The sequence below is a fragment of the Amblyomma maculatum genome, chromosome 1 (genome assembly GCF_055883805.1).
Source record: "Amblyomma maculatum isolate TAMU_Amacu chromosome 1, ASM5588380v1, whole genome shotgun sequence".
Classification (NCBI taxonomy): Eukaryota; Metazoa; Arthropoda; class Arachnida; order Ixodida; family Ixodidae; genus Amblyomma; species Amblyomma maculatum.
In genome coordinates, this window is record NC_139344.1 from 219,203,761 (window position 1) to 219,226,580 (window position 22,820).

At 47.0% G+C, this 22,820-nt stretch overlaps 2 protein-coding genes across 2 annotated transcripts; one reads left to right on the forward strand and one right to left on the reverse strand.

Annotated features, from left to right (window-relative positions):
* The first annotated feature begins 453 nt into the window (after nt 1–453).
* LOC146205639 (uncharacterized) lies at nt 454–2,689 on the forward strand. The gene is made up of 4 exons (XM_084586941.1): nt 454–1,033; nt 1,785–1,914; nt 1,988–2,122; nt 2,265–2,689. Exons 1-4 carry the CDS (start codon nt 606–608, stop codon nt 2,613–2,615), a joined length of 1,044 nt encoding a protein of 347 aa, XP_084443067.1. The 5' UTR covers nt 454–605; the 3' UTR covers nt 2,616–2,689.
* Nucleotides 2,690–3,852: 1,163 nt separating this feature from the next.
* Nucleotides 3,853–5,600, reverse strand: LOC146205640 (uncharacterized). Its single transcript, XM_084586942.1, has one exon. The coding sequence runs from the start codon at nt 5,500–5,502 to the stop codon at nt 4,426–4,428; it is 1,077 nt and encodes a 358-aa protein (XP_084443068.1). The 5' UTR covers nt 5,503–5,600; the 3' UTR covers nt 3,853–4,425.
* Nucleotides 5,601–22,820: the final 17,220 nt, after the last annotated feature.

The following is a 22,820-nucleotide window of genomic DNA, read 5'->3' on the forward strand; positions in this document are numbered from 1 at the left end:
GGATGGATGGATGGATGGATGGATGGATGGATGGATGGATGGATGGATGGATGGATGGATGGATGGATGGATGGATGGATGGATGGATGGATGGATGGATGGATGGATGGATGGATGGATGGAATACAGGAGCGTCCCCTTTGAAACGGGGTGGTAGCAGTAGCTACCATGCTCATTTTTCTCCCTATATCTTAATTATTGATTTAGATTGGCTAACTAAACCATCATTCTATTTATTAAATTTTTGTTTCTACATTACTAATATTATGTCACTTCTCTGCTTTTAAGTCACCAATCTTCCAGCCGTTTTTTGCTGGTTTCCACCGCCGGTTTATTCATCCGGCCACTGGTATCTCTAAACCCCAGAGCTTCAGGAACAGCGATTGCGCCTGCATCAACTTCCGGATGGATACCATTACATTCGAGTATACGCCTTTTCACTGTTTACAAACACGCGCCTCTGGCGCTCATTGGCTGCTCCCACTAAACTTCCGGCGAAGAACTTCCGGCAGTGTTTTTCAGGCGGCGCGATACGGAGACCCCGACTATCCGTGCGTGTTTTGAGGCTGTGCTTACGTTCATTGTGCGTCGCTTGTACAAAAATAATGTCAAGTGATTATTTTAAGAAGCTGGACACCGAGGCGCAAGTGCGGTACCGCGCGAAACTTTCGTTCAGAGGTGAGGAGCTGCCTGACGCTCTCGACGACGACGTTGTCCGGTTCGCCTTTACATCGGGCCCACGAAATCTGCCGCCTGTGACAGTAGCAGATATTTATTTGTATCTTGTGGAAGGCGTGTGTTTTTACACGAACGAACAGTTTAAGTCTTACAAACTTGAAGATGCGTACAACGCATTCATATGCGGGAAGGTGAAGCAAGTGAAATCTTTCAAGGCGGGAGCGCACGGAGACGGCGTTGTTGTTATTGCGGCGACTGTGGAAGCCAGCCAAACGCTTTCGAAGTCTTACAAGGCGTGGTGCATCGTGAAGGAGGATGGAACCATCGAAAGTGCGCATTGCACTTGCATGGCCGGGTAAGTAGGCGAATCATAATAAGAGCTACAATGCCATGAGCCTTTACCTTGCCTCATTTTTTCATTTTTATGAATCAAACCACAAAGAATGGACTTTCCCGTTTTCGAAAATTCTGTACTAGTTGCGTTACAGCGCAGAAAAGCGCTACTGTTCGCCTAACTATGCGCGTGTAATGAAATGTTTGCCATACTGCCGTAATTCGTCATTGTAAACTTTGTTTCCTGTGCTAACAGCCGCCCGAGCGCGGCTTTATCGCTTTGCTCGCCGCATGCAGATTTGTCCAGAATTATCTCGTTTTGTTTGTGACACGCTGCCGCATCTGGGCTGTTCTAGATTGTACTTGTCATTTGTAACATGTTATCTGTAACTTTCCATACTGTCTATTTCGAGGATCGCCGAGAGCGCTTGTGATCACCGACGCATATTATTCATTCGTGGGGCGCAACTCAGCCCAATAATCCGTTTGTTCAGGCAGCTGTTATTGGTCTCCATGCAAGTCTGCTTTATTAAAGCCACTACTTTGCGACAATATTCATGTCATAGTTAGCCAGATCATTTGTCGACGCTTGACTGCATGATGTTGCATTCATCCTAATCGAGTTGCCTTGTGGATGACAAAAGTCGTCAAATCTCACCCTCCAGCATTCTTTTGTACAAGGCATTTAAACTTTTTCAAGGGCCACAGTTCTCACCAATAATTACAGTTGTTTGTGAACTTTTTATTTCTCATGTTTCCTACTTATTTTTCAGCCTTGGGGAATGCTGCACACACGTGGCTGCACTCTTGTTTAGAGTTGAGGCAACTGCGCAGTATGGCCTGAATGACCCGTCCCCAACTGATGTTGCATGTAAATGGATTGAGGCATCAAAGGGAAGCACAGTAAGTCTTTGTTTTCATTCTGCCATGAACAGAGTTGTGAGCAAAATTGTAATTGACACTGAACTTTCCACAGGCAGCACCAGTCTCGGAGATTGAATTTTTTAAGCCCAAAATAGGCCGTGCACCACCCCAAGTCAGCGAGGCACCAGACTACTCAGTACCAGTGCTCACGGATGAGCAAGTGTCAAGGTTTCTTCATCAAGTGAAGGTAAGGACTTCTCATTAAATAAATTTTTATACATACGTAGAGAAAGGACACACACAGAAAATGCTCACTGTTTGTGCAACTGTAAAGAACCAGATCCACTGACATTGCAAATAGGGCACTAATTCCAATACTGTTTTTTCAGGAAATTGCACCAAACACTTTGATCCTGACTTCAATCTCTGACAGCGAGGACACAGATTCTGCCCCTGAGACAGCTGCCCTGGAACCTGTACGAGTGGGCAGATGCAAGCAACTCTCTGCGAAACCGCCCCTTGCTGAAATATACCAAGACCTCGACATAGACGAGGGAAAAAAAGTGGAACTGACAGCGGCATGCTGTAGTGAAATTGAGGAAGCTACTCGAGGCCAAGCAAGGTCACCAAGATGGTTACAAGAACGTCGAGGGAGGATCACTGCCTCTGTAATGCACCGTGTCGCAGCATGCAGCACAGGTGCAGCAGGCCTTGTTGCGGAGATTATATGGGATACGTGAAGACGCCTCAAGTTTCCAACCTGCGGTGGGGCTTCGAAACAGAGAAGAAAGCTGTGCAGGCATTTATAGAAACGGAGTCTCAAAAACATGTGGGCTTCAGTCTTCGAGACTGTGGTCTTTTTATTTCAAGGAGCATGCCTTTTATTGGAGCATCTCCAGATGCACTAGTGTCTTGTTCATGCTGTCCAAAATCAGTACTAGAAGTGAAATGCCCTGCAACTATGAAAGATGCTTCACTGACGAAGGGCTTAACTAAACTGGCATATCTGAATGAAGACTTGCAGCTCAAGCATAACCATGCCTATTACACACAAATTCAGGCTCAAATGGCTCTAACTGGGCTGTGTCAGGCATATTTTGTGGTATTTACAGGTTCCTCTCTAACAAAAGAAATCATAAGCTTTGACGAGACATTTTGGGCAGCTACTAAACTCAAGGCAGCAAACTTTTTTTTCACCTACATATTCCCGGAACTACAGTCAATGCACATCTTCAGTCAAATCGAACGTGCAAAGAAGACATGTCACTGCCGAGGCACCAAGTTGGGCCACATTGTGGAATGCTCACTCTGTGAGGCAGCGTTTCACCTCAAGTGTGTAAAACTTAGACGCACACCTCGACAATGGATTTGCACTGCATGTCAACATAATGGGTAGACTGCTGATGAGTAAGGACAAGGCCAGAGGATCGCTAGTGCTGCTGCTTTTCACCTTCCCTCTTTGAAGTGTACAGGGTCTGTTCGCTTTACTGAAGTCGTGTCCTCCACAACAGCTGAAAGCGTTGCCATTCAGGCAGCTCTCAAGAAGCTAGGGTCTTGTACGGCTCAACCTGTTGTTATCCTGTCGGATGAATAAAAATCTGCCCTTCAAAGGTTAGAGTGTGAGTTCCCTACTGATGCTTTGTGTCTTAGCGGTCTAAGTTTGTTGCATAATCTGAGCAGCAGAGGCTTCTCTATACGCTTCCAATGTTCAATGGGTGGCCTCGCATACAGGTCGCGCTCGCGCTAGATTATGTAATTTAGTTACTGTAGGTGCCGCTACGGTGGAGCAATTGTAGGCAGAAACCTCAAGGCTAACCCTGTAGCTTACAGCATCTCAACTTAAGCACAAGCTTTTTTTTTTTTTGCTGAACACTCCAAGTGTTATATTTTATCACATTCGAAAGGCAGATAAACACTGCTTGTTTGACAAAATATGTTCACTTCAAGGTCTAATGTCGGATGCATTTGTCGGATGTGCAAACTCAAATATCATAGATTTTAAATACAGTACGCCTTCACGTCCCAAGCAGGGAACATATAAAAAAAACTGATACAGAAGCAAACAGCAAGTAAAAATTTGAACACCTGCTCTGAGGACAGAATAACTATACAAGCAGAAAACAAAAAGCCCAATTCTCAACATGTGAGAACAAGCAACAGGAAATACTTAAAAACTGAGTCAAACAATATGCAGTAATTGACTGCAGAGAGTGCAAGAAAATAGAATAAACAAATGTGAAAAGATCAATGTGGGCAACATCAACAACATGAATTATTGTGTACACACAGTGCAGACACATTGGATGTAGTAGAAAAGATAAATACATGCAATGAAAAGCATGGTCACACACACATGAGCACTTGCTGTTCTATCACAGTGTGTGTACACGTAGTGCAGACAGACTGGAAGTAGTCGAAAACATAAGTACACACTATGAAACTATATGCAATGATTGTCAGTATGGTCACACACACATGAGCATTTGCTGTTCCATCACAGCATGTCTGTATTCATGTTTCCTCACAGCACCGCACTTTCGTGGAAGAGAGTTATGAAGCACTTCTGCGCTGAGAATTCTTAATAATAGGGGTTTGCAGATTAACTAAAGCAGAGCACACCACCACCACTTTATCTATGGTTGCGAGGTTCTTGTCGCCAGTCCTCTTCACGAAATTCAAAGGCAGCACAGTCTGGAAAATTCTGAAAACTTTCAATCTTTGTATGGCCCTTTCAACATGGATGCGCACGCTAGAGACTTTCCTAGACGTTGTGACCTCAGCACCAGGTAGCTGGGCACGATTCTTAGTTAGTGATGGCATGAGAAGTGTTGCACCTCGTGCAGCAAACATCTCACCGCATCTAAATCCTCGGTCAACAAGAAAAACATCCCCTTCCTTGACCTTGTCTAGGAGGCCACTGCGTAGAGTAATCTCCTTGTCAGGCGTCCTGCCTCCCCATGCTTTTGATACGAAAGTTATTGCTCCTGAAGATGATATTACAACTAGTATTTTTACTGTATTATGGTGTTTGTAATGAGAATATGTCTGGCTCCTTGCTGTCATTAATATCGGCCTTTGTATGAATACTTCAGTACAATCAATGATGCCAGTTACACCATCAAAAAAAGGGTCCTGAAACGCCGCTGGCCGATTAGCTTGAAGTGTCTGTCGGTAAGGCCAGATTATCAACTTTGTCATGTTTGCAGCAAGAACATCAAGCCATGCATGAAAAATTGAACTGACAGTGGCATTTGAGATGCCAAATCTGCATGACAAATCTTGGGTAAGGAGACCCAAACGAAGTCTCATGAGTACCATGATGAGTTGTGTTTCTGCATCAAGCCATGTGGCACATGACGGCTTCCATGCTGACAGCACAAACTGCAGGAAAGCAGTGAACATGGCTGTAGATACAAACCCTGTGTAAAACTTTACTGTTTTGGCTGACTGCATTACCACTTCTTTGGTTATAATAGCATGGTTTGTATGCTTGTTTTCAAGTTCACCAGCCTTTTGCTTAGCTGCTGAACACTCTTCCTCCAGAGAGGCCAAACGCTGCTTAAGCCTGCCATTCTCTTCAATAAGATGGGATATATTCTGCATGCTGAGATCAGTTTCTGTTTCCATGTGGCAATTCTCTACCACGGAAACAGTTGCAGTCGCAGATAGTGCAGTATCATCCGCGTCTTGTCCTGCGCCAGTCGTGTTGAGCCCACAGTCAAGCACACTTGGCCCAGGATTACATGCAGCAGGCCTGGATGCTTCCTTCAATCCATCCTTTCGAGCAGCGCGTTGGAACCTAGAAATTTTCTGGGCCACATTTCCCGAGGCACGATAAGGAAATATGGAGGGGACATAGTCGGGATGTGTGGGGTCAGATGATGGTTTACCTAAAGAAAGAAAAGAATGTTTGAAAATTAGTAGCCACATGTGCACTCCCAAATGCAAAAAAAAAAAAAAAACAAAAAAAACTGGCTGAAATGCACCAAAGCAATATTGCCCAGGACTTCTCTAGGAAAAGAAAGAAACACTAAGGGTTCCTTGGTATGATTACATACTTTACGTTCTGCATTTGTAAGTAAGAAACTGCACAAAAATATTGAATCAAGCAAGTTGGGAGCATTTCACTCTTTTTACCAGCACTTGCAGGCGATCGAATTAATTTCTCCAGCCGCTGAGAATAGTAGAACAAAAAGTGCATCGAATGATACTCCAGCGTTTTTGGATTTCGTCCCTGTAGAAAAGTTGATGCAGCGAACGGGATCGAACACACGACCAGAAGGTTAGCAACAGACGCCTGAGCAATCGCGCCAGATATGCGCATAAAAGAACACCAACCGAGTTAGGCATTACAACAATAAGATGCTTGGGCCCGCTTCGCAGCAAAAACTGCCGCTCATAAACTAAGCATCAACTAAGCGCTCGATTACTAAGCCGGGATACCTGGGTTCGATCCCGGCCATAGCGGCAGAGTTTTGATTGACGCGACACGCGTCTAAAAGCGACCGTGTGCTGTGCAAATTCAGTACACATTCAAAACCCTCAGGTGGTCTAAATTATTCTGGAGCACTCAACCACGCCGTTTATCATAAGCTGAGTTACTTCGGGACTTTATATGCCCGTAAATCACACACACTCGCATTGCTGCATGACAGAAACTGCACTGCAAGCGTCACAAGCTGGCTAATTGCCGTGGAAATGGCTAAGCGACGCCTTGCACGCACAACTAACCGCAAAACAGTGTTTCCTTACTTCACGGTGCAATTTTTACTGCTAGAGATGCAGCTGCTGATTAGGCGAATGCGGTCGCGACGATTGCCAACCCGCAACGTTCAATCCAGTCAACGTTCAATCTCAAAGCGCACATAAGACGTGCAGGAATTAGCTGCGGCACAAACAGACATCATAAATCTGTTCTCACCTTGAACGAAATGAGCAGAACAAACATGGGAGCTTTTCGTAGGCATCCATCGGTTCCGCCGAACTGCTGCTATCCAAGCGTTTCTACGCTCGGCGTCTGCCGGAAACCTGAAAGTGCGCACCTGCGACAGGAGGTTGGTTCCAGGTCGCAAGCTGCAACCTGGCACACAACAGCACGGTCCACGTCGTGATGGGGTCACGGAAGATGTTTTTCCACCCGAAAACATAATGCAACAGGGCGACCGCGCCGTATTTTGGCCGTGCTACAAACACAAAAGAAAAACTCGCCTCGACCCTGCGGCTCGCTCGCTCGCTTCGCGGGGAGACCGGAAGTTTCCTGGGTGTCCATCCGGTTTGCGGCGCTGTGGCTCCCCCTGGCGGCTATGAGCCCGTGAAAAGGCGTATAATATGGTCAATTGTTTCACTGGAACTACCACATACAGTACATGCGTCATCTCCATTGTTAAATTTCTTTTCGTAGCTGCGTGTTCTAAGGCACCCTGATCTAGCTTCTAAAAGTAGGGCACTGCCTCTTGAGTTATCATAGAAATCTTCTTTCCTGATCTGCATTTTCCACTTTCGGTATAATTCCACACTCTGTTTCTTTTCCATCGAATTTATCCAATTTTTACCTTCTGTGTTTTTCACCTGTTGCTTAATGCTCTTTATTTCTCCGTCCTTGTGACTAGCATACTTACTAGTTAGTTTCCTAGTTCTTTTCCTCCATTGTGAGTCAACGCTTTTTAAGTACAGGTATTTAAATACTTTAGCTGCCCATCTGTTACTGTCCAATTTCCTCAGGCGTTCCTCATATAATATTTTACTCCGAGCTTCCCGTACTTCGAAAGATGCCCAACCCATACCTCCCGGTACCGCCTCATTTGTAGTTTTGCCGTGGGCACCTAGTGATAATCGTCCAACGGATCTCTGATTTATTTCTAATGTCGACTGTACCTCTGAGTTTAGGCACAAAACCGCATTTCCGAATGTAAGTCTGGGCACCATAATTCCATTCCAAATATCCCTGAAAACCTCATACCTATTGTATCCCCACAATGCCTTATGCTTCATTATCCCGGCATTCCTTCGCCCTTTGGCCTTAAGTGATTGCTCATGCTTTCCAATGTATGCCAATCCTTCGTTTACCCATACCCCCAGATATTTATATTCTGCTACTCTAGGTATTTCATGCCTTGTATTTTTAAGACCCTGATCAGTTGAGCCGTTGAAAATCATCAAACCCGACTGCGCTAAAACTGAAGCCTAGAGCGTCTCCTTCGTCTCCGCAATACTTAACTAGAGTTTGTAATTCTTCCAGACTCTCAGCTAGCATCACAATATCGTCTGCATACATCAAACCGGGGAGGCGCTGCTCTACCGCCTTTCCACCTAATCTATATGACAGGTTAAAACCTAGGTTACTGTCTTGTATCCTCCGTTCCGGGTTTATCATATAAAGAATGAACAGCAGCGGTGATAGAGGACAGCCTTGTCTTAATCCTTTGCATACTTTGACATCTTCCGTACTTCTTATCCCTTCCCACGTAGTTCCTACTTTGTTATCCCGGTATATTTCCTGTGGGAACTCTATTATCTTATAACCGCTGCCTTCTTTTAATATGTTCAACAGAAGTTCCCTTCTTACGTTGTCGTACGCCCCGTTTATGTCCAGGAAGGCCAAATACAAAGGTCTATTTTCCACTCTAGATATTTCGATGCATTGGGTGAGCACGAACAAGCTATCATCTAAGCGCCTACCATTTCTAAAGCCGTTCTGAAGTTCTCCGAGTATCATGTTACTTTCTACCCATGCTTGCACCTTTAATTTCACCGCCTGCATGGCTAACCTGTACATAACAGATGTTATGGTAACCGGCCTGTAGGATTTTATGTGCATCCTTTCTCCTTTCCCTTTATAAATCAAATTCATTTTACTCTGCCGCCAGCTTACCGGAATTTTATTATTCGTTATGACTGTTTCCAGAGCTTTTAACAACGTTTCTTTACTTTTTGGACCGAGTTCATTAATCAGCTTGATCGGAATTCCATCTATTCCTGTAGATGTGTTTTTAGGAATATTTTTTCTGCCTTTTTTCAGTTTAGATTGGTCAGTTCTACGCTGAATTGTATTCTGCTACCATGTGTTGCTTCCTGATTGGCGGATATTACCCTATCGTCGCACTTAAATGACTCGGCTATAACTGATGTAATGTAGTTCACTGCGTTGTCTCCCTTTAAACAATTTCCCTCGTTATGTTGAATCCGATCCTGCTTTCTTTAATTCTTCGTCCCTAGCCAGCTTATATGGTTCCAGAATTTTCTTGCTCCGCCTCTAGAGGCATCGTGTATGTCGGCCATCCAGCGATCGGTGGACTTCCTTATTTTCCTTTGGACGAGGGCCTGTACCTTAAGTTTCTTTTGTCGATATGATTCACATTTTTGGTCGATTTCCTCCCGAGATACCTGTGCTTTCTTTGCCACTCGGTGTTCCCTTGAAGCAGCCCGTCGTTGTTCAATAGCTTCCCTGACTTCCTTATTCCACCAGCTCCGTGGCTTCCTCTTTCCATTCCAGCGGTTTGTTACTTTAACCTCCTTAATTTTCTTCCTTATGAGTAGTTCTACCTGTTCATAATCCCAGTCTTCCATGGAGCTTTTCTCTATTGCTTCCGTTATGTCTGCTGCTATCTGCGCTATTTGATCGTCGTTTAAGTTTGCGTTTTAAGTTTTGTCTAAGTTCCATTTCTCTTTTCATCAAGGGCCCCATCTGCAGACTAATACGTTTATGATCACTTCCAAGACTACACTCCCCTTCTTCATCTATTTCCATTTTTCTGACCTTGCTATAAATTTCCTGCGACATTAGACAGTAGTCAATGGTCGTCTGCCTGTTGCGGAATTCCCACGTGATTTGGCCTTCACCATTCTGTGTCTCTATTTACTATAACTAAATCATGTCGCTCACAGAAATCTAGCATTACCTTCCCGTTACAATCCATGTATCCATCCAGATCGTCGATGTCGCCGTTCATGTCCCCCAGTAGAATAATATTGGCTCCGTTTCAAAACTTGCTTATATCGTCACTGAGACATTCAACAAGATCCTTGTTTTCTTGCCTGCATTGATGTCCTGTTCCTAAATAAACTACCCCTAGTCATGTCCTCATGCCGGCAATTGTTCCTGAAACCCGGATATGTTCTTTACAAGGTGATTTAATTCTTTGCCAATTTGTTCCCTGTGTATCAACATACCTACCCCTCCACCCTTTTTTTCCGTACTGTTGCACCCTTCCCAGACGTAGCCTTCTATAAACGGCGGATCTTCTAGATCCCTGAGATGAGTTTAGCAAAGAGCGTACACACCTATTTCGTGATTCTTCAACTGCTTTTCTATCGCTAGCCATTTCGCTCTTTTTCTACCTCCTTGCATGTTTATGTAGCTGATCCTAGTGTTAAATGTCTTTTTTGTACTTTTCTTTCTCGACCTATTCCTTGCCATTTTTTAGGGCTCAGCCTTCGTTATGACACTTTCTTCTGCTTCACTTCTAACTACCTCTGTGCACGGAGTCCTCGCGGACCCCCTAAAAAAGCTACAGCCCTAAATGCCAGGCGCCAGCCGATCTCTGCTCCCACCCTTCTGTTAAAATGAATGCCATCTCGCTGAAAAGCCCTACCAAAACCTGCTTTATGTACCTCCCTGTTTACCTCAAGCACTTCGAAACGCTTCTCCAGGCTTAACTTTCTTATGTCTTGATTTACTGTCACCACGTCCTTTTCCAGCTTTCCGTTCAATCCTAGCACCTCCGGTACTGTGCATACAACTATCTGCACTTGCTGTTCTATCTCCCTGATCTCGTCAACTCCCTTAGCTAAACTTTCCACCACTCCTGCAGCGTCACCATTTAGGACATCGTTTAGCCCCGCGGCTACTATTACCGTACTGAGCTCTGCGGAATTCTTCAACAGCCTATTTTTACTCTCTTTCAGCACTGCCCTCATTGTGCTCCCTGGGAAGGCTCCAACTAACTTTCTCTTATCACCCTTTACACGTTCCACGATATCTCGCTTGCACCTGCTCATGTTAGAATCTCCGGCGATAAGCACCTGGGCCTTCTCTCTCCCTCTCCCAACTGTTGGCTCCTGCTTTCGGTTATCTGTGTCCTTATCTCTGGGATTTTCATTCTTCCTTACTTCTTCGTTTTTTTTTTTCCGGCTTCTTAGTAGCTGCTTCTAAATAACTCTGTCGGTTCGGATCCGCCTGACCTACTTTGCTTATGCCTTCCATGCCAGTGCTGGCCCCAGCCACATGGCCTGCACTGGAATGTTCGTCCTCGTTGGTTCCAAGGATAAAGTCGGCCACTTTTTTTTCAACTTGAGGAAGCTGTCCAAGCAGTTTCTGATTTTCCGCCCTTAACGAACGTACTTCATTTTCTAAATCATCGACACGAGACACTAAACTGCCCCTTTCTTGATCAAATCTATCTAAACGCGCACTCAGCACGCAACACCGACACAAAAAGTCGCTGCCTTCCGCTTCACCTAGAGTCAAAACACGCTTCCTTGAGATTAACCTGCGCCTCACACTGAGCACACTTTACCTTCTTTTGATTGCACATCTTAAGCATGCATCGACAGAACTATATCTATTACGAATTCTCAGAATATACAAATTGCCAAAAGAAGACACAAGAAACGACTAGCAAACACGCATTAAAATCAATTCTGCGAATGCCAATAGCCTAGAAAAAAAAGTATGAATGAGCGCCGAGAAAAACCTAGCTGCCGGCACGAAAAACCAGGCCGCTAGGACAAAGAGCTAAAATCTATTCTTTATGCTGAACCTAACCTAACTAGCTGAAAACGAAATAAAGTTAATAAAAGAAAGAACTCATCTATTTGACGCTTCGGAAGCTCCCGCTGTCGCCATTCCGTCCGTTTCCGGTAGCCACGTGCAATCGGAGGAGCGATGGAACACGCCTCCGCACCACACGGCCGACAAGTGACAACTCTCGCAACAGCATAGAGAAACATACTTACGTAAAGAGCGGACACTTCCATAGGGCTCTGCGGCCGAGCTACTGCACTGCCGCCAGCGCCCCGAGCGGCTGGTCAGACCGCTAATTACGTCCTCCGAGATTTTAGGCGCGTGCTTTTGCTCTGTTTCGGTTTTGGTTTCGATAGCAATGCTTTCGATTCTGTTTTACTTTTGGCTGTTAAAATATTTAACTACAACATCTATAGTGGCGCGTAAGCTCTTTAATGATGCCATGCATACAGACGTAATAAATTCGCGGATCGCATCCTTTTAACTGGAAATAACAAGGTTCTCGAAGAACCTGAGCGCAGTTTACTTTGTTCATGCATGTTGGAATATTACGATAGAGGCTGTTCTTATTGTATACTTGTTTGGTGTGATTTAGCCGGTTTGCTCAGTTGAACACATAGGAGGCATGGGTTCCACGCAAAAAGTTTATTTCTCTTGTTTTTATTTTGAATTGTACAAAAAGAATACTGGAACACACATTTTAGAAAATGCAAAAATCACGAAAAGTAATAAGAAAGAAGGCACGGTAAAGCACGCTGCACAGTGTCACGCAGAAAAGAAAAAATGCGCATACCCGCCGCGTGTTTTTCCTCCAAAATGTCACCAGTGAGAGCAACACAAAAGGAGTTGTGAACGGCTAGACACAAGGAGGAATAAATTCAGCTCCAGCCAACGCGGAACTTCTATTCTTCCACCTAGAGCAATATATGCTGTTCAAACATTTAAACACAACACACTGAATACATAATAGCATCCCAATTATATGCTTATACTTCTGATAGCTATCAAAACTGCCCTCTGCCCGTGTGACAAAGGCACTATATGGAGCCCACTGTAGGCGGCTAATAGCAGTAGATGTCTTCAAACATGCAGGCCACGAACAGGCAGCAGCGCTTTTGAGACCACGACGAGGATGTTATAGCCATGACAAGGCACTCGGCAGGCAGAAATGGTGCTTAATAACCTTCAAAAAAAGCACATGCATTGTGCAAATGCAGCGAAGTAAACATCATTCACAAGACGACCTCAAATGCGCAATACAGTGTTCTTGTAGTGCCGAATAATTGTCTGTGTTATGAGACATGTGAGCCACCGATAAATTCTGTGTTTTAAACCGTAGGTGTTACGGGTTGCTTTAGAAAATTACGCAATGGAAGGAAGTACATGTTCTTCATATAAAAACACGATAAAAAAACAAACAGTAGCTACACACTGCACGTTAAAAGGGCGTCATGGCTCATATTATATGTTACATGGAAAAAATACGCTCACGCAGCGCAACAAACGACTTACTTAAAGCATTCTTTGCTCAAGAAGCACCAAAATAAATCTGCAGGCAAAATGAAACAAGTTACCGTCAAAACGAGACGACGCATTGAAAAGCGCGGTGAGGTGGCCGTACCGAGCGGCACATGACCGGCGTAGCATCAACGTTTATGTGGAATGGGTAAGGAAAGTGGAAGCGTAGATGCAATGCGGTGTATGTATGATAAGCTGTCTACCTTTGAGGTGAAGTGGAAGCCAGCATCGCTACGCCACCTCACGGGTGGTCAGACCCTTACCAGCTCGGCCGCGAAACGGCTCGAGTGTCCGGTCTTTACGTAAGTATGTTTCTCTATGGCAGCCCGACGCGCGCTCAGTCTAGCGGTGGCGTCATGTGACGTAGGGTACGTAACAGCAGCGAGGGACCGCCCCCGGTGCAGGACGCTGTGAATTTTGTGTCGCACACCCTAAACAAAGACTTCATTGGCGCCTCTTTTTTTGAGTTAAATGAATAAAAAAAATTGCATGCATGACTACTACTCTTGTTCCAGATCGCAGTTGCTTGGAGCATTGCAGCCTCTTTGAGACGACGGTGGCCCGTGGGGGTGTATGCCGTGCACCCGCCTGTAGCTAAGTGGCAACTGGATAAATTATGCAAGCGTAGGCATCCTCCCGCGCGGCACTTTTTCAGCTGCTGCTGCTGCAGTTCTTCTTTCAGCACTAGCATGATAACTACGTGGAACTGTTTAATTAGATTTACCGCTCTTTGTAACTTTACTGCAGGAGCACTTTGACCTGCGATAGGTGGTGCCGCTCAGCTGCATGACAGATTCCAGTAGCTTGGCAGTGAAAGCAGTGCCTCGGTCCGTTATTATAACTGTCGGGGCGCCGTGCCTCAGGACGATGCGTTCGATGAAAAATTTCGCTGCTTCAATTACCGTGCCGCGCTGGATGGCCTTTGTTTCAGCGTAAACTACCCGTTGGCTCCAGGGTAGTTTCGTCCACTTGAGACTTCAGAAACAAGAACCAGAATGTTTCGACTGACAATAGAAGGACGCAAGGTCAATCTAGGCTTCGACAGCCGCTTTTATATGGAGGCGAAAAGCAAGGCCCCCTCTACTGCGTGATGTCAGTGTACGTTAAAGAACCTCACGCGGTCGAATTTCCGGAGGCCTCCGCTACGACGTCCTTCGCAGTCTGAATCTTGTTAAATCGTACGAACCAAACCAAACCAAAGCTTAATGAAACTTGGAAGCACCTACCGTAGAAGCAGTATGCGTTACAAAAAGATTAAAATTGCCCTAAGACGTCTTACAATTATTTTTATTTTTAAATTTTCGTTTTACACGATTGTACCGTTTCGTGTTCAGAAATGACAAGTGTAGCACCGGAATTACAGTGCATACCAGCAGATTCGCATTGCATAAATGAAACTAGAAATATAAGCCTACAAGACAAACTACAATCGCAAGATTCCCTTCCTTTTCAATATGCGAACTCGATCATCAGCTTAGCAAGCCCGAAAGATACCCGCATCCATCAGGTACCGTTGCCCAACCCAAAGCACATTTCCCCCAAAGCCAGCGTCACGATTCTCGTCCGTGCCCGGGTATTGAGGCTCCGAGTCCACAAGATGAGGTGAACGAAAGGGGAATTTACACAATATTTTATAAAAATACACAGCGCAACAAACGTGGGACAAGCGAGTAGACGGGAACAGCGCTGTTCCCGTCTACTCGCTTGTCCTATGTTTGTTGAGCTGTGCATTAAAAAAAAAAATGATGCACTAACTAGCTCAACTCTCAGTACTATTACACAATACTTACAGTCATGGTACAAGGTACAACAATATTGGCACGGGAGCCGAAAGTTACTGGCTGCTCGCGACTGTCTTCGCACAGCGACAGCCAGGGAGACTACAGCTTCAGGCGAGCCGCACTGCACTCGAAGACGTTCACTAAGGTCTCTCCCGACAAGCGGCGGCGCGTTCTTTTATACGCCCGGAAGCCACTGGCACTTGAACTGTCCAGTCCGGAGGCAGCAGCCGGCGGCTGTCTCTTCTTTTCACGCCGTGTATCTTCCACGTTGCAAGGGGGAGGGGAGAGCGCCTAAAGGCTGTTTCACATGATGCGACGCGCAAGAAAAATTTCGGTAAAGTCGCAGTGTCATTGCGGCGCAAATCTCAACAGTCCTTTCACATGCTTGCGACATTAGCGATTTCTGTCGGTGCGGCACGAGCGGCGGCACCATCATATTTTACCAACAATAAAGGTAGAACACGCGTAAGAATAAATGTAGTATTTAATTTACGTTTTTTATCAAAATATAAAACACTTTATGCAAAATAGACATTTTTAACTTTTTCGTTTTCTACGCAACTACGTACAAGTCACATCAGGCGCGATTCCATAGGCTGGCGGCCGTCTCGTTTGCAACGATCGCTGCAACAGGAGCGGCGTGAGACCAACATGTTGGGAGTCTGTCGCAGACGTTCTGCGACGGAAGCGGCGTGCCCTTCTGTCGCTGTGCGGCTGAAATCACACAATGCTGCGGCGGTGGTGGTGGTGAAAACGTTTATTTCATATTGGGAAGTTTGAAACGGAGCCTTAAGGGCTTCGGCCTTATAATACTGGGTGGAGACCCTAGTCAGGGACCCCATTGGCGGTTGCCGCCGCCCGCGCACGCCGCGTTAAGGCCCTTTGGGCAAGTAGTTCGCAGCAGCCGAGCAGGGTCGCCTTCCAGTCCTGCCGGGAAGGGTTAGGGATGGAGGAAAGGGATGGGCTTTGTTGGCAGGCCCATACCATGTGGTAGGTGTAAGCCACCTCCCCACAGTACTGGCACTGTCCAGTGAGAATCGCATAATGTGAAACGGCCTTAATGCGGCGTCGGCGGTGGGTTGAGGCGCCGAGGATAGTGGTCCTCATGCCCAAACTTGCCCGGCGCTGAGGCTTCTCCTCAGCGCGCCGAAGCTATGCGGCGCAGTACGTTGGCTCGGAAGGGGCATAAGGCGCTCGTCGGCACCCGCTCGGTTCCAGTCGTCGACTGCTGCAGGAGCCGCGGAAACCGCGGCTGGAAGCCCGATCCTAACAGCTCGTCTGTCGTCCGAAGAGGCCTTGAAAGGAGTCCCGCAACCTCGGTGTCCCTTGAAGCGGCCGATTTAGCTGGACTGGTCTCCGGTCCTGTCCAGAAGGGAGGTGTCTGCAAGCCGAGGCTCTAACGCCCGTATTCACAAACGCGCCTCGACTCGACGCTCCGCATCCACTTCGTGGAGTGGAGAAAACAGCCGTTCCTCAACTCCAGGGCCGATTCTGATTTATGAACGTCCCTCGGCGTATCCTCCGACAAGTTCTTCTCGAAAATACCTCCTCCACTCGAAGCAGCGCAGGTGGCGTATTGGGACGAGATTAAGGTGAACTTTTGCCTCGAAAACTGCGTTCTGAAATGTGCAACATGCTGAATTTCTCATTTAAAGTCTTCTAAACAATTTTCGCAAGCGTGCTCGATGTTAACGGCGTAGTGGAACCAGTTTTGTGAGCTGGACGAAAAAAGAAGCTGTGAAAAATTGCCGAAAATGCTTTTGCATCTGGCAACAGTTGCTGCTGGTCAACGTTATTAGAACAAAATTTGCTGCTGGTGACGTAGAGGTTTCGCAGAACATGACATAGTCTGCGAAAAATGGTGTGAATACTTCGGTTTATTTTTTGGTGTGAAATCTACGCTCGGCCTTTGCCATTTGGCCTTTTTTTTTTTATTCCCAGGCTTTTAGACACTTTTTTATTGCCGGGCTTTGACAGACATCAAATCATATTGCGGGAAAAAGTAAAAGCAGCCAACTCCTACGAGCATGCCTCTGGCCTTCATTGGGCTTGGGGGCGACCGGTGAAAACATTGTGCTGCTTCGCAGCCCATTGCAGCTCATGCACACTGAATTCAACTCTCCAGAAACAAATGCTGCGTGCACTTCCAAACACGCTGGGAGTGTGATGACTCGAGTTATTTAAAAAGGTCCTAGGTCCACACCGGGCATAAGGAGATGGAGGCATAGACCCGGGATATAATTTTAAACTTATTTAATTAAGGCAACTGGCTCAGTCTCGCTTACGGCTCGTCGTCACTGGGATGCGTCTTTGCGTTGGAGTGCTGCACGGGCTTCGAAGAAGGGCTGGGTGTTTTTTACGGCCAGGTAGTGGATTGCCGACGGCTGCCGCTGCTTCCTGGTTTCCGGCTGGAGGGGGGGATGAGTTGTCCGGTGTGGAGGCAGGATGACAGGGGCCGAACTTTGAATGGCGGCTGGTCCCCGGGCTCGAAGGTAGTGGCGCAGCCCCAGTCCTCTGCCCTGCTCGTCTGCTGTCCGACCGTCTCGTCCACTGCTTGCGATCCTGTCCCCGCTCTCCCGTTCGCCTCTTCTTCTTAATACCTTTCGCTCCACGCCTTTTTTCACAGGTGGGGAGCATTTGGTGGATTTCCATAAGTCAGTGACCGGCGTCTCACGCACGTGTATGGCCATGCCCAGGGTTGGACCACTCGACGCAGGTGTGGCGCGGTAAACAATCTTCATGAGTCACTGACCGGCATCCGCGCCTCGCGCACGCGCACAGGTCGAGATTGCAGGATGCTTTCCATAAGTCACTAACCGGCACACGCAAGTGCACGAGCCGTCACATCCGCTCCTTCTAAGAAATAATGTTCACCGAGCATTAGGAGTCCCCCTTGCACACACACGCACACACGCACACATCCACCCTTTCTGGTATGATTTCACTAATGTCACTGTTTTCTTCATCACGAGCACTGAGCCAGCGCATGGTTTGAAAAGTATTCTTCACTGTAAATACCCTTCGAGTGCACAATGAGGTAAAACTGAACACTATGTGCATAAACTTCGAAAACGAACAACGGAAAATTCGACTAAAATCAATGCGAGCATTAGGTACAAAACAAAAAGAATTTTTTTTTTCAAGAAACAGCTTAGTTGTTTCATCCTTTGTAGCTTTTAGCTAGGGACTTTCGCGCCAACCACTCTGTTACGATGTGGTACCTAGCAGCTGGAAGGAGAGAGAGAGCGGGAACCAGGTCAGCTGGCGTTGCTTGTTGCAATGTTATCTGCGTAAGTTTCGGCCGATTGCAATGCCTTCTCCTCTAGAAGGGCGCCACCGAGCAGCGACTGCAGAAAGTTTTCCAGTTAATCAAAGGGACTAAAGTTTTCACACCGGCTGCTCTTGCCCCTGTGCTTTAATGCAGGGTTGTTTTTAATAATGACAGGGACAGTACGCTGGTCGTTCTCCCCCTCTTGTTTCCGTGAGGCAACCATGTCAGCAAGAAAGGAGTAGGCTGATGCTTGCTTTAGTCGGTAAGCGTGAACCACAGCCTTCGATGCCCCTGCGATCTCCTGAATCCTGAAATTGATTGCCGAGAGCTGCTCTACTATGCGGTATTGTCCGTCATTTCCATTTAGTGGTCAACTTACGGGCGAGTCCTGCCTTTACCTGCACGCACTCTAGGTATACGCGGTCTCCCACCCTGAATGGAACCGCCTATAGCCCTGGTGTCGTACTGCCGTTTCCTCCTTCTGCTGCTTCTCGTAATGCTTCCACTGGCACGTCATGAGCCACCTGCAATCTAGACGTCAGTTCTGCTCGACAATCCTCCAGCGACCCGTATGTCATCCGTCGCTCTCCGTCAACCACCGCATTTGGCGTGTCTGGGTCGCGGCCAAATAAAAGGTAGAAAGGAGTCACCGGAGCTCTCATGTACCGCCGTGTTATACGCGAAGGCAGAAAACGGTATCCATAAATCCCAATCACGTTAATTTCGCGAAACGTAGTGGGATAACAGTTTGCTTGCGGTTTGGTTAAGCCTCTCCACAGCGCCATTACAAGCCGGGCGTTAAGGGGTTGTCTACCTTTTGTCAATCCCAAGAAGTCGATAGACATCTTTCATCAATCTCGAGAGAAAATTTCACCCTTGATCCGTTAACAGCTGCCTTGGAACGCCGTGCCGCAAAACGACCGCTTCTACAAAGGGGCGCGCCATGGTTTCTGCTTTCTGGTCAGGCAGTGGCATTATTTCAGCGTATTTCGTCAAGTGATCCACACACACCAGTGAATATTTGTTTCATGTCGTCGTTGTTGGAAGTGGGACCATGATATCCATTCCCAGTCTTTAAAAAGTGTCGAGACCTCCTCAAAGTCCTGAAGGAGAGCATGCAATCGGTTTTTCGGGGTCTTTCTTTCTAGGCAAGATTGGCAGTTAGCGCAGTAGTCTCGCACGTCAGAACGCATGCTTTGCCAATAGTAGTAGCGCTCCAGCTTTCTCCGTGTCTTAGCTACTCCACAGTGGCCCGCGTACGGAGCATCGTGAAAAGCCCTCAATATGTGGGGTACTGGTGACCTTGGCACCGCAATCCTTCCCCATACCTGGCCAGCCTTTCTTCCTGACCGAGTAGGCCGTGTGCGCTTTCGCAGTGTCTCTTGGTTGTCCATCAAATAAGCATTGTCCGGGTCCTGGGTGATCGCCCCCGAAGCAGCACGAAAGAATTTTTCGAGTGCTTTGTCATTTCGCTGTTGAGTGCGGAGATCTTCCATGTTTATGGCTGGACAAAAATCACTGATGGTACGAACCAAATTTCTAATTAATGCATCTGCGTTAGTGCGCGCCTTACCTGGTTTGTGCTCAATCTCAAAATCGTATTCCTGAAGCTGTAGGTTCCATCGCGCGAGGCGCGAGCTTGGGTGTTTCACATTTAGCAGCCACTTAAGGGGCTGGCAGTCAGTCACTAGTGTGAACCTGCGACCGTAAAGAGCACCGAAAGTGCCGCACGGCCCAAACTACCTCAAGACTCTCGCGCTCAGTGGCACTGTAACGCTGCTCGACTGGGCTGAATTGCCAGCTTGCGAACGCGATTGGGTGTTCCCTGCTGTCAAAGTTCTGAAATAGCACTGCACCTGCGGCAAACTTGGAGGCATCGGTCACCAGTGGGTCCGCTAAAGTGAGGGTATCTCAGCAAAGGGGCCGTTACTAGTTTTTCTTTTAGCTCCCCGAACGCCGTCTGTGTCTCGTCCGTCCATAGGAATTCGGTGTTTTTTGCAGTTAATTCAGTCAATGGCTTCGCAATTCTGGAAAAGTCTCGAACATGTCTTCTGTAATATCCGACTAAACCAAGAAACTCGCGCACACCTCGAACTCCGGTTGGTTTCGGGAAGTCACAGACGCTACTTAGTTTACCTGGTTCGGGTTTTACTCCATCCGCAGAAACAATATCTTCATGGTATCTGACCTGCGGCTGGAGAAGCTGCCACTTCGAAGGTTTCAATTTTAAGTCAGCGGCTCGCAATCTGATCAGCACCTCCTCGACTGCCTCCAAGTGCTCAGCAAATGTGCTGCTCTAAATGATGATATCGTCCATGTAGACGAAGCACCTCTTTCCTAGTATACCAGCAAAGATTACGTCCGCGATTCTCTGCCAGACGGCAGGGCTGTTAGCAAGTCCCATCGGTATGCGTCTCCACTGAAAATGGCCAGATGGGGTGTTAAATGCGGTTTTCTCGACATCCTGCGGGTCCATTTCGATCTGCCAAAACCCTGATTCAAGGTCGACAACCGTAAACCATTTGACTGACCCTAACTGCGCGAGGGTTTCCTGTACTTGTGGCAGGGGGTAGGGGTCTATCCTGGTAACGGAATTCAACCGCCGGTAAAGTATTACAAATTGAAATGAACCGTCGGGTTTCTCAGCTAGAAGCACCTGCGCTCCACACTGAAATTTGGAGTGCTCAACAATGCCTTTTTCGATCAACTCCTGGACCTGCCTATCCATTTGTTCTCTTTGAGAGTAAGGAATTCAATAGGCCAGTTGGTACACTGGCGGTGAGTCGCCGGTGAAAATTCGGTGCTTAATCACTCCACATCTTTCCAAGTCCGGCTTTGATGCAGCGAATACATCAGAGTAACGACGTAAGAGACTCTCAACTCTTTCTCGATGTTGGCTCTCGATATGTGGGAGACATCGAAATGGGGATCGCTTCTTTATCTTTCCCTTCACTGACGAGCCTTGTCGAGCAAACTGCGGCAGCCGTCTCATCCACCTCAGCCGTGGTAAATGTAGTTACGTTTTTGTTTTTCGGCAGGCGGATCTCTTCTTGCGAGTAGTTACACAAACGGACAGAAATCCTTTTCTTTGACCCTACAGTGACAACACAGCCCGCCACACTCAGTCCTACTGCGAGCCATTCTATAGGTTCAAGCACCCTTATGTGCTCCTCATTAATATGAGCCGAATCCGCGCCCACACATATAATCTCTGACCGAGGTGGCACCACTGTTTCTCTGGTTGTCCGAACACTAACTCCCGCGTGTTTTGGCGAGTCTTCTGCGCGCTGCTTCGCATAGTCCACCCGTGCAACATACTTAGCTTCTAGATTTTCCAATGATATCAGATTTCCGCGATAGGAAAGGCAGTTCTGACTTAGTATGAGGTCGATGCCTTGTTGTCGCAGCATGTCCTGACCAACAAGACCCGCCATCTCATCCGGTAGCGACACAGCGTTGGAACAAATGTAGCTGGGATGGTCAAAGCTCTCATTTCCGATAGAAAATCGGAAAAAGTACAGGCCCCCAGTTCCGAGAACGCCCCTGTGATCCCCACAAACCTTATATTAGAATATTGTCGGGCTTCATGCACCTGCCTATCTCCCTTCCTCGTCAGCACATCGAAAATCTTTTGGTTTATGAGTGGTATCCTGAAGCCAGAGTCGACCAACAGATTGCAGGTAACCCCATTCACCACAAAGTTGGCAATTAGGCAGGACTCTCCGAACACGGTTACAATATCACAGCTATTCGGGCTCTTCCCCGCAACCGACTTGGCTGCGGGGGACTCTACGCGTTTTTGAGACATTAGTTTTTTGCTCCGTCCTCGTCAGAGTAAGCTGTTGCTCATTTGTCCGATCAAACTCAGTTTCTAGCAATGTACCTGTAACCGCGACAACCATAGCAACGAACATGCCTTTCACGATTCCGGAAAACGCATCTCTTGTTTGATGCTACTCCTTCCGCAAGGAGAGCCTCCAGTCGGACTAGCCTATCGGCTAGCAGGGTTACACTTGCGTCTGCGCTTACGCCTCTTGGCTCTGCTACCAACCTGACTTTTTCCTCACTGCAGACCAACAACTCGTTGCGCTCTTCGTCTACGGCTGCCTCAACAGCCCCTTCAAAAGTAGCTGGCGCCTTCGACAGGACAAACCTGCGCACTGGATCCCTCAGCCCGGTGATAAACTGGCACTTCATATGCTCAATTGAAGTAGCTCTTTGGCGTGCTTTTGCTTAGCACTATCAGGCCCTGGCTCTCGTGTTAGAGTGTCATTACCAAGGAAACGAAGGCGGGAAGCAAACGCGCGTGCGTCTCCTACCGGCTTTTGTCTAGCGTCGAGAAACCGCCGGAGCTTTACAATGGGAGGATCCCTGTCAAAGTGTTTGAATACTAGTGTCTTAAATTCAGTGAATGCTCTCGCGTTCCTTATCCCCTCACCTCTCCAGACAAAATCATGTGCTGCTCCGGACATTCGATATTTCGCCATCCCCAGCTGTTGTTCTTCAGTTAAACCGCCCACCTTTCCTACTTGTTCTAAGAAATAAAAAAAGTTCTGTGATAGGCGGCCCTTTATCGTCACCAGTTAATTTCTCTATCATGCTGGCTAAAGCAAATACGCTTGTCCCAAAGGGC